Source organism: Salvia splendens, chromosome 2 (genome assembly GCF_004379255.2).
Source record: "Salvia splendens isolate huo1 chromosome 2, SspV2, whole genome shotgun sequence".
Taxonomy (NCBI): Eukaryota; Viridiplantae; Streptophyta; class Magnoliopsida; order Lamiales; family Lamiaceae; genus Salvia; species Salvia splendens.
Window position 1 is genome coordinate 5,977,118 of NC_056033.1, and position 13,908 is coordinate 5,991,025.

Here is a 13,908-nt window from a genome sequence, read left to right on the forward strand (position 1 = left end):
ACTCAATTTCGTTGGTAAGCAATATATAGAAATCTAATGCAAGAAAACACAGACATTAGTTATACTCCATATAGAGAAGTTGCATTTATATCCCTTGGGTATTTCCATCACATTCGCAAATAAGCAACCAGTAAAAGACTCAGTATGCCTTGTATAAGAATTTTCTTTTTTTAAATTATGTTTCACCACCATCCTAATAATTGTGCTATACTTTGTGGGTCAGATGAAACATTAGAATAAGATTTTGCTATGTGGATAGATGATAGATCTCTTGATTTAGGAAGATCCTGAATATAAGCAATAGATATTGCGATCCACGTGTCAGTAGCAGGAAAGGTGAGGAGTCAGCAAAATATACTTGGATAAGGGGAGAGAATCTGTGTGACGAGGCGTTCTTGGCTAAAAAGAGTTCCAGGTGGACCTTCACTACCACAAGATTTTTGTGCCGTTGAACTAGGAAACCAAATAACTGACTGTATACAAGGATAAGCTTAATGTCACTTTACTTACAAATCATAACTTATCCATTTAGAATCTAGTACCAACTATTTTTCATAGATTCTGCCTCTCTCTTTCCATGACCATCAGATTCCAAATAAGCCACAAAAGCACTGAATTTCATGAGCCATCAAAAAACTTTTCTCACATCAAACAAAAACAAATACGTTTAGACCATAAATTGAATGCATAGAACATGAGGTTTAATAACAGCCAATCCAACTTGCATAAGAAAGCAAATAGCCCGTTACTGCACAACATATATGCTGATTAATGATGAATCGGACAAGAAGTGATTTGTGGAATGGAAATCCATCTTACAAGCTGGACGGATATGGTCAAAGTTGTTGAATGGGAGGATCGTAAATTTACCACAGACGAAAATGATCAATTCTAAAATATGCAATATAGTCTTGAACTGAACTGCAGCACAGCTTCATGAAACGCCACATCAGCAACTAAGATCAAGAGAGAAAAATATAACATGTGTATATATGAATAACCATAATAAAGGGCAATAGCAAGGAGAAACGGTAGGGTTTATGATTACCACTTACTACATCGATCAGTTATTCATCTAGTTAGGTGATGTTTTATTGATTCCACAACCACCTGCACAAAGAGAATGAAGTATTAAACCTCAAGCAAAAAAACAAGATCCTGAAGAATGTAAAGGCAATTGACACCTGGTGAATCTAGCTTGTATTTCAATCCTTGATAACATATCAAGCATAATTATTTGGATGAATTTATAATACTAACATATTAATAACCCCTTCAAAAACACAGTTAGCAAAACTTTTGGTATGGTCTTCAATACCATTGTTGGGTTTAAAAGTGTTAAGTCATCAGAAATAGTTGGCTCCGAAGTACCTATGTAAATTCAAAGCTCAAATGCAAGCTTATGATTACAAATTTTTATGTGTCACAACTCACAAGGTTCAAGTCATATCAAGATAGTTCTAGCAACCAGCAACACCCGAATCCAGAATTTCTAATTTAGAGTGGTCAATTAACATGATGGAGAGTGTAAAACCCATGGACTAGCCTTGACATAGAAGATGAGCACTTACCCTTCCATCGTACGATAATGAAGCAAATATCCATGGTTCCCGAGAACTCCAAGCAAGACCTGAATGGTGTAAAGCAGTTATATTAATTTCAGAATCTATCTGAAATAGTGCTGAAGAGCATCAGAGGCCGCATCTATTACCATAAACACTGTCCTCATAGTCGTTGTACGAATTCAGTAACGGCTCAGTCCGATTTTGTGATGTTAATGAACTAGAAAAAGGAGGAACTAATATAATCAATATGCAACACTAATTGCAATCAAAGAATTATAAATAGCAACTACAGTGGACTGCAGACCTATCTTGTACTGAGTCATCATGGATTGAAGGAGAGGCTAGCCATAAATTGACAGCTGAGTCAGTTCCAGCACTCTACAAAAGCTTGTGCATGATCAGAAAAACTTCTATGACTACAAACATTCTGACTTGTACCGAACATTATGCATTGAAAAGCATCATGCAAGACAAATTGAGATGTACTAATAGTAATTTGTCAAGTTTCTTTCCAGTTGTTACTCCAGCCATTCGTTTTTTTTTCTTCTTTTTTTGAGTTAGAATTCTGTTTTTAGGATAAAACAAGTTAAGAGCACAGAGGTCAAGCACAAGGAGAGGAGATGCAGGTAGCGAGAAAAGTACCAGAATCAGGTCCTCATATGTGGGATTACATTTCACAGTCCATGTCCTATCAACATAAACAAACATACTTTCATCAGATAATTAAAACCCAAAATATTAAGATAACCTAACAACTATACTGAAATGCAAGACAAAAGGAACTGCTGGCAAATCGAAAACAAAATAGAGGCAGACAAACAGAATGCACAATAACAGATTTGGTACACATTCAGACAAGGATTAGCCTCAAGTATGCTGTTAGAAGCGTTACCAGTGTGAATGCCCAGGAAGATCAGCAACCGGAGATTTCAGCTTTCTAAGGTCCCATATATGAATTCCTGAGTCATCTTCAGCAGTTACCTGAGAAGTGTCAGCGAGCAATCATAAGCCCATATTATTAAAAGGGTAGGTATATTCGTAGTAGATTAGGTTCCTAAGAGCCACTCCAAACACACATAATAGTATACACTATCCAGGGTTGCAGGAAACTTTTCTGCGTTTGTCACTGCAACTGCTGTTATTGGAAAATTCCACATCAAGTGTAAAATGTGATCTTTAAAATGATGTTTAAAATCCCTATTGGACATCAATGGACTTATGTTCTTAGAGGTTGGTAATAATTCAGTTTGTTATACAACTGACAATGCTACATCAAAGCCTTATTGGATATCCATGGGCTTATGTTCTTGTACCAAGGAACTGGAGCAAAAGAATTATTGAACAACTATATGACATTGACTTTCACCCAACCCAAAATAGAGTACCTAGGTCACTATATTTTTTTACACAGATTTTAATTGCATGGCTTGTCCTGAATCTAGATTAGCACATTCCAACAGACCTCTCTAACCAACTTCTACAAGTAGGCAGTAAGTCCCTGTTGTTTATTGATCATTGATCATATCATCATACCTGTATCTCAAAAGTTTCACAAACCACTATAAGTCTATAAAAATAAGAAGATATAAAAGTCTGTAAGCAGTTCATTTCAAGACATTTTAACTGCTGAATTACGCTCTCACTCTCTACATACACAACTTCATTGCCAGGTGCATGCTTATATTTGTGAGCGTGACAAAAAGTACGCCTGGTTCAGCAGTTGTATACTGGGCAATTCAAACAAAATCATTTGATGGAAGCATCATCGTTCATCAAAGACTAACACTTTGAACCCAATTAAAAGAAGAAAGGACTGGTATAATGTAGAGGATTAAATTTTTAGATAAGAAAATTTGAAAAATCACATTAACAGACAAATAGTGGAACATCAAGAAAGTAAAACAATAAGAAAGTCTGCAGCATACTTACAAGCATGTACCTCTTTTTCATGTCATAGTCAACATTACGTACATGTGCACGGTCAATTGAATCAGTTTTCCTGCAAGCATAGAAAATATTTTCTGTTTGTCATGTCTAGCAATATGCATTCATTTAAAAGACCTGAAGCATCACACCAACATTTGGGTATATTGAAGGGAAAGAACATTTATTAAACTGCGAATATATTAAATATATCAGACCAAATTTTGAAGGATGTGGTAGCCTAAGTCCAACACAAAAATTTAAAAGAATCGATGCTAAGCATTAAGATAAAGCAGATTTTATGTAGTTTTTTTAATTTACAGTACGTAAACACTTGATTTAAACTTACTTCATTGTCCTTAAATCCCAAAGTTGGACAGATGAATCACATGTTAAAGAAACCATCCGAAAGTCATGAGGATCCCATGTTCCGCCTGTTAAGTAGTGACGCATGCCTGCTGATTCTTGTGATTGTACCTAGATTACAAACAAGATCTGAATAAGAATTAGCTAAAGAACTAATTCACGTAACAATAAAAAGAATGGAAAAGACAATGGATATGCTAAAGAAGTTGGAAGCTGTGAAGCCATTACGTGGGTCAAAATCCTTTATTCATAAACTAAATTTCTGCAAATGTTGAACATAAGATACAAAGTGGAATGTAAATTAGTAGAAAGCCAGACAACCTGTTATATAATGCCATTTGAACTCTATATTAACAGTGGAAAAAGAATAACAAAAACTAGATCATGCCATCATGGAGCTCCAATCTAGTGATACATGTTTGGAATAGTATAAAAGACGAGAGAACATTATTTAACACAATAAAACAGAAAAACGTACTGAAAATTAAAACAAGTTGATGAGACAACTATTCTGTAGCATCCAATACTCAATTAGTTTCACATGGAATCTGCACGTGAACCATACCTGAGCAGTCTTCTTTGAGGTATCCAAGCTCCAAAGAAAGAGATTATGCTCATCAATACTGACAAGCTTGTCATGTCTTCCTGTAGGCCACCACAGTACACTACATATGCAGTATAATTAGCATATAAGCATATTACTATTGCTTACAAATCTTTATATAGTTGCACTTTACTTGCATGGTGAAAATTAATTTCATTCGTGCTTAACTCAAACCCATAATTTATAACAAGCTCACCATCTAAGCTTGGAAGTGTGCCCATCCAGAGAAGCAATACTCTCCAGTTGAGGAGAGCTCAGTTGACCATACAACTCAGGAATTTGCCATACTGCTGCCCCATATGTTTCCCCTTAAGAACAACATAACAAAGGACAATATATAACACTTCAGTAGCATAAAACCAAAAATGTTGCATTATATAACCGCAAAAAAAATGTCTCAGACTGAAAAAGAAAATTTTTAAAAACAGATATTCTATAATCCATTTACAACTACTAAAACATAATGACAAAGTCTACTGGAGTATTTGAGTATTAGCCAATAGCTCAAATAAAATGGCTAAAACTTTGTGCGTATCATTTTAGTCAAACTAAAGAACGAGGGCTGCTAGTCGGATAGGATTCTATTCAATCATCAATATGTATTCTTACTTCTTAGATAGCTTATAAAATGAAAGAGATTATTCAACTGAATCGGCACAAATGCACTTAGTGATGTACTACAAGTTGTATCATAAGTCATATCCCATCTTATCAAGCCAAGCTCGAGCAACTTCCAGGACTTAGTGAGTGACAAACGGAGTTCTAAGATTCATATTTCGCCACAAACTAAGTCGGTTTATCTCAAACTATTCTTCTCAGTATAATTCATTTCTCATATAGCAAATTTACCAGAACAGAAGACAGTGGAGAAAATCCGCTGATCGAAAGGACAGGAAGCGAGATCCCAAATTTCATGCGGATGCGAGAACAAACCCTCGCAGATCAGTTCAGTACCGCCGTCGGACAGCCTCAGCAAATGCACCTGAAAAATCAGGATCGCATTAAGATCAAGCGACGACAATAGCAACTACAACAAGAGATCACTACTCCGCTGGAAACGAAAACGACCTCATTTTCTTCTTTGAGGCTGAGCGTGCCGGTGAGGAAGCTGGTATGATCTGTATCCGCTTTCACATCTGAAATGCATCTCGCCTGGTGCAATCAAATTCCATTCAGATTCGATTTTCATCATCACAGAGTTTACGAGTTTGAGAAAATATCAAACAAAATTGACCTGGTATTTGAGACCGTAGCCGATTCCGGTTGATCCACCTTGCATTTTCCGCGATTGATTCGAAATTTACTTCCCAAATAATATCTCAGCTTTTTAATCGGTTCTAAGTGTTCGATTGTAATGAAATTCGACCACGTCATAATGGGCCGAACACCAGGCCCACTATTAGTATAACTGTCATGGGCTCTAATAGGCCGAATATCAGGCCTTCCACATTTTTATTTTCCAAGGTAAACTTCTGGTATAATCATTATTATTCATTAAGTTTGATCAAATTCCAGTTTATTCCACAATTTTAAAACTTAACCAAAAAAATTCATAAAGTTCAAATTTATTTTTACTTATCTCATGGAAAAATACTTTTATGAAATTGTATTTGATATAACAGCAAAGAATTTATAGTTTGATTGAAAATATGAACAATAGTATATTGCACGATTCAACATGGGATAAGTGAGAATTATCTAAAATTCATGAATTTTGGAGCTGATTTTCTAATTTGTATGATCCAGCTTCATGTTTCTTTGACAAGTAAACAGCCCAAACCAATTGTTTACTAACCCAGAAATTGTGTCTAATTAATGGGCAAAAGAAAATAAATTATCATTAACACTTTAACAGAGTGAAGTTTCCAACTTTTTTGAATAGGTTCTTTAGTTTGCCTCCTTTTCTATTTCCTCTGTCAATCCATTTTGATAATAAATTCTAGTATTTCTTTTTAGGAGTTACTCAATTGATCCTTTTTCATATATTTCATCAACACATCAAGTTGAAAACAACAATCAAATTTAAATTGCCCACTAAAGTCTAAAACTTGTATGCAAACTCAAATTGTCACATTTGCCAAATGAAAGTACATATGTAGAGAACCAACTCAGGCATTTCTATATGCAGTCACCAATATTTCATAATAAAAAAAATCATACAAATTTACAATGTCTATCAGGTACATTCATTTCAATCCAAATTTGAGGAACTAGTTTCTCTTGCTAACATACAATCCTTGAGGGTTCCGGAACGGCTTCAGCAAGAGAGAACAGGATTTTTAACTTCCACAAGGCAGGCGCAAATCTATTTAAACATCTCGGTAAATCATAAAAAGGGAAGTAAGCACAGGCCTCGGAACGATGGTGAACTCACTATTTGTCCAAAAATGGTTGTTTCTCGAGTTGTCCTAACTATGTTCTCCACTATCATTCTAGATCTAATATGCCAAACCATGCAACAAGATACTGCACGATTTTCTTCAAATGATAACATTTCTTACAATTCTTGAAGCTGTAGACTATGAAAAGTAGCAGTTACCTGAAGAATTAGTTTTGCAGCGGCATGAACAAAGATCAGATCTTGCCGCCTGAGCTCAGCCATGTGCTCTTTGGCAGTTCATTGCATGAACATGAGTGGTTATAGCAACCATTAAATTCTAACTTCAAAAGCAATTGTATTCAATCTGAAAGCAAATAATCCAACTCAGGCTCCTCGGATAACAAACTGTCATCCTCCAGGCTTGTCTCATTATACACATTGTGTCCCTGCTGACTTTTAATATCCTCTTCGTCTTCAGGTTCAGACACATTGTGTCCCTGCTGCCTTTTAATATCCTCTTCGTCTTCAGGTTCAGACCATTCTAGATCATCGCCCGCATTAGAATAATCGTTTAGTAAACTCACATCTCTTTTGCCTGGAGAAGAAACCTTACCCGGCCTTTTAACTGAAACAACATTTGTTGTATCAGGATTTTCACAGATGCAAGAAGCAGGGTTTTCATGGAATACTCCCCTGCCTGCTCTAATCTCCTTAGGCGCTCCCATAAAACCCCTCTGAAATGTACGAACACGTGTGGAAAATTCTTCCCAAGTCATATTATTTCGCCCGTCAAACAGCCTGTACAATTTTTTAGAATTGGGACGGATAGTAGGCTTGTGCCCAAAATATCTCCTGTGGTCAAGAACAAAGGTTTCATCAGAAAAATCAATGATAACTGGAACAGCAAGTGAACTGGAAACAGAAAATGGCATACCTTCGCCCTGCCAGTATTTTTGCCATGTTCCCGTTGTTATTTGTGACAAATACATTACTCTCATCACAAACTATAAAATCTAGAGCAGCCATTCGAGAAGAAAACCCAGAAAAGGGTTCCAATTCTTCCTTGTTTGCCAGGATATCTTTTGAATAGAAATTTGGGAAAAGAGCCTTTAAGGGGGCCAATGTTGTTTCCCCTCCATATACTTCTCCCGAAGCTACAAAAATATGCGTCTCTCTGTCGTATCCAAGTGCTCTTAGAAGAAGACCGACTTCCTCAGGAGTAAGAGGGCACCTTCCCTGCCTTCTCTCTCTCTCTGGATTAGGACTCTGCAAATTTAAGCAGTAAAAGATCTTAGTCATTCTTCATAATCCCTATTAGAGAGAGATTATTATTAATTTCTTATAATATCTGGCCTCCGCATGACTAAAATAAAAATTTCCTATAATATGCTACCACTATGACAGCTCAATATACAGATAAAACATAGAAAGAAGTGAACTCATACATCTTGACTACCCTTTTATTTATGAACCAAACTAAACATGCATCCACAAATTTCTCAAAAGCAAGAGCATAGCAGTATGGTACAAAACTAAAGTGACACACCATGCATCACCCATCAACATACAATATTAAAATAAGTAAAAAAAAGATTAATGAAAATAGGGAAATTCTATAGTACATGACTACATGTGCATGTAGTGCTCACATGATAATAGTTTGTTTGATACTAATAAAATATTATCATGCGAGTGGCGATTGTACTAAATTAACTCCCCCCCTCCTAGAATTTCCCTGAAAAAGGTATGATCCTTTTTCAAATGTTGTGTGTCTGTCTGTGTGTCTGTCTGCACAATTATTACATCCCTCATTCAGATGTTGAAATATTACGCCTCTCAAAGTAGCTGTGAAACTTACATGCAAAGTTTTCCACCTCCGCCTGATTTTTGCCAAATCCTTCCTCTCTTTGTCTCCTCCACCGTAATAACATCCTGAGAATGCAAGCATGTCAGGTTCAAACCTGTAGAAAACAAACACAGGCACGTCAATAATAATCCTTCATCAGGTATTAAAAAACATATTAACTGCAGCAGAAAAATAGTTCTAGATACTAGTTATGCCAACCAACTTAGATGCAAGTCTTTAAATACCCAAAAGAGGGACAAAAAGATAATTCAACAGCGAAACCACGACTTTACAACATTGAAGAGCTAAAATATTTTCAAAACTGCAGACATTTCAACAGAGATATGCTGGCATTAAAGATGAAACAAGAGGGGATAGAACCATGAGTAGAAACCTTAAATGGAGGGCAATGTAATGCTTGCTCTTCATCCTCATTCTTCGCACCAGTTCTGCGCCCATTTCAAGGATCGGCTTGGTGAACCTCAGGGCATGATAGTTAACTCTGCATCTAAGCCTTTGCAGATCTAGGTCCAGTTTATTAGAAAGTCTATAGTCAAATTTGGTCAACTGAACAGCCTGCAACAAGAATGGTTCCACATTAGTTGAATATTTTAGAAATAATAGGCAAGATAGATTTCAATCTTTGTAGCTGCAAATTTAACTAACAATAATTGGTAGTATGTCCAAGTGTAGCAGAACATCATACGAAGAAATAAAGGGTGAGTATTAATCCACAGTTAAAGTGAAGTTTTTGGCCAATTTTTTTTGGGACAAAAACAATCAGTTAAACATGGACAACAGCAGAGAATCAAAGGAAGAATTTAGTGTTCATGGCCCTTGCAACAAAGATTAAGCTTTGATTCTATAGGGGCAATGAAACAACAGTTAATACTTTTAAAAGTCCAGTAATGTTTAAATGGCGGACAAGTTCAGCATTCTCTCTCTGGCAGGAAAGTAATGGTTAACATAAATCTGAAACTACATCATGCAGAATAAAGGCATAATTGCTTTTGATTCTATAACTCATCATATCATGGTCATGCTATTCCAAATATATGAAATAGACATATAACACTGAAGTGAGTCATAACACAGATTGCATAACATAGGGAAGCCTTTGCCTAATCTGTTAAAAGTTCACATGCAGAACCTCCATATATATGAAGATGTATATCAGAAAACAAAACAGTGCAAAAAGTATATGTTTAGAAACTAATTAACTTACACGCTTCTTTGTCAGTACAGGTAATAACCGACTTATATAGCAATGTTCATTGCATTTTCTGGGAACACGCATCGTATAAGGATTCCACGGCTGACCTCTTCTTTGTGGGAGTTCCTTAATGACTTTTACATCTTTTTCGAGATATGATATAAACCAAGCGACATCGAAGATCTCTGAAAAGTTGCTGTATCAGAGAGCAACATTCAGCCCGCAGAAAGAAGTAATTTTAATAAGAATTTCACAATGGGCCAATATTTCACCTAACATCCTTCCAGAAAGACTTCTGGTCCAACTTTGGGACAACAAGGGTGGCATTCAAGATCCGCGCAGCAACAACTGCATCTGTGATCTGAACACAATAAGCAAAAGCAAATAACATAAGCAGTAAGTACCTGATTTAGCTCAAAATGCATACATAATCTAGGTGCACTTTTTTTTATGAAATTATCATGTAAATGCCCAAAAGCAATTTAAGCAAAATAGAAATGCCAAATAGAAATGACATTAAACAGACATATCATACTGTCCATTAAAGAGATAGCATACAGTCCACAGACATTCAGTATGGCTGAGTTTTAAAAAAAAGTCCAAGTCTCTAGTTGAAGACAATATATGTTAACCTTTGTGGAGTACAAGATATAATTATGGTTATGATACTAAAATTGAGCATTTACAACTACCTTGTGTGCAAAGGAAAAGTACACTAGTACATCAAACTAATATCAAATACAAATGGGGCTATATGACATGCAAGAGAGAGATGCTACAGCCCCATATATTGGGACATTAATCAGACGAATAGTATCTAGAATTACAACTACCCAAGCATATTGGGGAATTATCTAATTCCCACCTATGATGGTTCCAAATGTTTAAAGATAATAAAATAATCCTCAAAAGAGAATTCAAATAAAGCAAATCCCAAAAAGTTCTAACAAAGTTGTACTTCTAACATGACAAATTTACCCCAGATTGATCAACAACTAATGAATCCAAAGGAACAGTTCACAGCTCAAATGTTCAGAATGATTCAGCAGCCACTTGCAAGGGAATGCAGCATCATATTCTTATCAGTAAGTTAGCAGATTATGGCAGAATTTTTTTCTTTCCAACATAACTGCAAGGGGAAGATTAGTACCCCGGTTCTTTGCTGGTTTAGACCTCCACTGGTTGCAATAGCCAAGTAACGATTAGACCGTATTACAGCAGCAGCTTCTGTTATGCCAAATGAAACACAGATGTTCAGCCGAAAGGACTTACATATAGATTGCTGAGAATACAAAATGTTCAAAACATCAAACAAACCAGATTGAACAAACGAACATAGGTGAAGCTTAACAAGCCGTCGACAAGTTTACATACTTGCAAATTTTGCAGTGGCATTGCTGCAGCCGTAGAAAAACTCCGCATTCTTTGTACTCCAAAGATCAACATCATGCGCTCCTCCACTGTCCTAGATCTCATCAACCAATAAATATCTCATTTAGCACAAATCACGGATCCAATCATTCAGCATTTTCAAATAACAGGATTCAAACAGATAAGACAAACACAAAAACCTAACCGGAATGTGAAATGTCTGCGCAGCTCCATTCCCTTCAACGTGGCTAACATCCTACCAAAAGAAGAAAATTAAGATGCTTTTAAACCAATTCAATATCATTTAAACATATTAGCAAGGTAAGATCGTCCCCAGAAAAAACACGAACCTTGTATTGAAGAGGATTAGATATCCTTGTGTGGCGGATGTGATCGTTCTCGACGGGCGAAGGCGCAAGGAAAGAGATGTAAACAAAGAGGAGAAATATGGCGGCGGAAATGGCGGAGACAACAGGGAATAGCCGATTGAGGTGGTGATTACGCCGCCGGGGATAGGCCATGAATCAACGCCGGCGGGCTGCAGAAGGAAATTGTATGGTGAAATTCCTCAATGAAAGGGGGGAAAACTTGAGTCGATGCAAGAGGGGGACATGAGTGAGGTGGGAACAATCATTTTCTTGGTTTTGAGTTGGAGTTTCACGTTTGGAGCATTCTGCTATAAACGACAAGGGATTCGGATGCCCGGAATCAATCGGGAAAAGGGTCAAAAATGGGATTTAAAATATTGGGAATTTTACTGAAGGACAATTGGGCAAGAAGAAGAAATACTGCCACTGTAAATCAGAAGAGGGGTTTTACGACAAGTGGGTGTTGGGAATTGTGAGGGAGAAGATTCCTGCTTTTTCTGGGCAAGCTTTTGATTTGGATTTGGGGATCAAGAAACCATTTTCGTGCTGCTTCTATTCTTCAAATTGCCAAAATGAAGAAAAATTAAATTAATTCGGAATCTTGCAACATAGTAAAATATATTTTGTGCTTTTTGACATTTTAAAAGTAGGGTATGTTTTTCATTCCAAAAAAATTAAGTAATTCGTTTTTATCATTTTAATCCATCCATCCAAATTAATTTACTTCTAATTTAGTAAAAAGTTCACCACATATTACGATTATAAATATGGTTTTCATTATTTACTACTCTTAATTACTAAGTATTTTATTTATTTTAGCTATTTCTCTCTAATTTTACAATTCTGCGTTTAAACATGTGTTGTCTTCAAATCTATATGAATCTTATTCAGATTTCAGCAAATGAAAATTCTGATATTAATTATAACTAATCAATTTTGTAAAGTACTATGTGTTACATTCAAATGTGTATAGGAAATAAGATCCAAATCAAGTACATACTCAATCATCAACTAAAATAGTCTCTTAGTTATATGCTAAGCGGCCATCAAATACATTTTAAAATTATTTCTTAGTTTTAATGAAAAAGTTGTGTGTTTGTTTCCAGAATTATCTTGTCACGCTTCTATAGTAACTAGTGATTTTATTCACACATGTATTTAATTATAGTGATTTTATTCACACAGTAAAAAGTATCCACCGTGATTTTTGTGTCTCCCTATACATAGTATTTTGTTTCAAGTATTTTCAACATATTCCTTATACTAGCTCTTTGTGTCTCCCTATATATTTATTTCAAGTATTTTTAACATATTCCTTATAGCTTTAATTAAATTTACAGTGTGGGCTCCATTAAATACATAAAATATCATCAGCCGACATATTTTCATCATTCTCTTTTGTTTTCACAATAGGCAGAAAAGCAATAGGAATGATTGATTCTAAAATATCTTTATTGTATATTTTAGTAGGGCGTTCACTTGACAAGATTAAATCTCATGATTAAATATGTATCATGTTTGGTTTATAAAATTGAACCATTCAATTTAAGTATAAATGGATAGTCTCATGATAATTAGTCATAGTCTCCCCTCTCCAACTAAAATAATCCTACAACTTAATCCTAGATGGATAGTCTCATGATATTAGTCATGGCAACCGAACGCTACCGTACAATACTAATATCTTCGTAATTTCCCTTCGCTTCTTGTATTTTAAAAACCTTACATATAATAGTTTTGTTAGCATTATTACCAGACTACAATTATTTTGGAATCAACTCCGTGCTTAGATTTTCATAATAAATTAACAGATGGATTCAATTTCCTCGTAATCCCATAGTTGATCTTTAATGATGTGACATTGTATCAAGATACGGAAGCGGTTATTTTAGGGATATTGACACCTAATATTGTGGAACTTTCAAAAGGTTGGATTTTTCCTACGAACTTTGAAATTGACAAATAATATCACGAGCTTTACTCCGAGTTTATTATTTCTCACCAATAAAAAAATTCCGGAAAATAATATCATGATACAAATTTTTTTTCGTAATTTCTCAACAACAACTTCGATAGCTTCAAGTTTTTCAATCTTTAAGAATAATTTTTCTTGAAGCACACCCTTCAAATTTGTTCTTCAATCCATTAATATAGCCATAATTTTTTCATTTGTGGGAAATAACAAACTCAAGGTAAAATTCGTGATATTACTTGTCAATTTTAAAGTTGGTGGGAAAAATCTAACTTTTTAAAAGTTCCATGATATTAGATGTCAATATCCATTTATTTTACTACAAATTTCATATTAAACAATTCACCAATAATAGCTACA

General features: G+C 35.3%; 2 protein-coding genes across 5 annotated transcripts; both read right to left on the reverse strand.

The window, feature by feature from the left end:
- Window positions 1-666: 666 nt before the first annotated feature.
- LOC121760143 (WD repeat-containing protein DWA2-like) lies at window positions 667-5,781 on the reverse strand. Of its 2 annotated transcripts, none has more exons than XM_042155771.1 (14): window positions 5,693-5,781; window positions 5,527-5,610; window positions 5,308-5,440; window positions 4,655-4,766; window positions 4,420-4,519; window positions 3,838-3,965; window positions 3,495-3,564; window positions 2,458-2,546; window positions 2,208-2,253; window positions 1,870-1,943; window positions 1,712-1,782; window positions 1,572-1,630; window positions 1,056-1,110; window positions 667-956 (listed from the first exon to the last, which is right to left on the reverse strand). In XM_042155771.1, the coding sequence occupies exons 1-13, from the start codon at window positions 5,735-5,737 to the stop codon at window positions 1,072-1,074; spliced, it is 1,050 nt and encodes a 349-aa protein (XP_042011705.1). In that variant the 5' UTR covers window positions 5,738-5,781; the 3' UTR covers window positions 667-956; window positions 1,056-1,071. The 2 variants fall into 2 exon arrangements, with proteins under 2 accessions (XP_042011705.1, XP_042011699.1); XM_042155765.1 differs by having other exon boundaries at window positions 1,049-1,110.
- Window positions 5,782-6,573: 792 nt separating this feature from the next.
- LOC121785484 (O-fucosyltransferase 16-like) lies at window positions 6,574-12,125 on the reverse strand. Of its 3 annotated transcripts, XM_042183940.1 has the most exons (11): window positions 11,559-12,125; window positions 11,414-11,464; window positions 11,212-11,302; window positions 10,988-11,064; window positions 10,110-10,198; window positions 9,850-10,033; window positions 9,019-9,200; window positions 8,637-8,739; window positions 7,713-8,044; window positions 7,392-7,630; window positions 6,574-7,319 (listed from the first exon to the last, which is right to left on the reverse strand). In XM_042183940.1, exons 1-11 carry the CDS (start codon window positions 11,727-11,729, stop codon window positions 7,138-7,140), a joined length of 1,701 nt encoding a protein of 566 aa, XP_042039874.1. In that variant the 5' UTR covers window positions 11,730-12,125; the 3' UTR covers window positions 6,574-7,137. The 3 variants fall into 3 exon arrangements, with proteins under 3 accessions (XP_042039874.1, XP_042039866.1, XP_042039882.1); XM_042183932.1 differs by having other exon boundaries at window positions 6,574-7,630; window positions 11,559-12,124; XM_042183948.1 differs by having other exon boundaries at window positions 6,574-7,630; window positions 11,212-11,297; window positions 11,559-11,694.
- Between the last annotated feature and the right edge of the window lie 1,783 nt (window positions 12,126-13,908).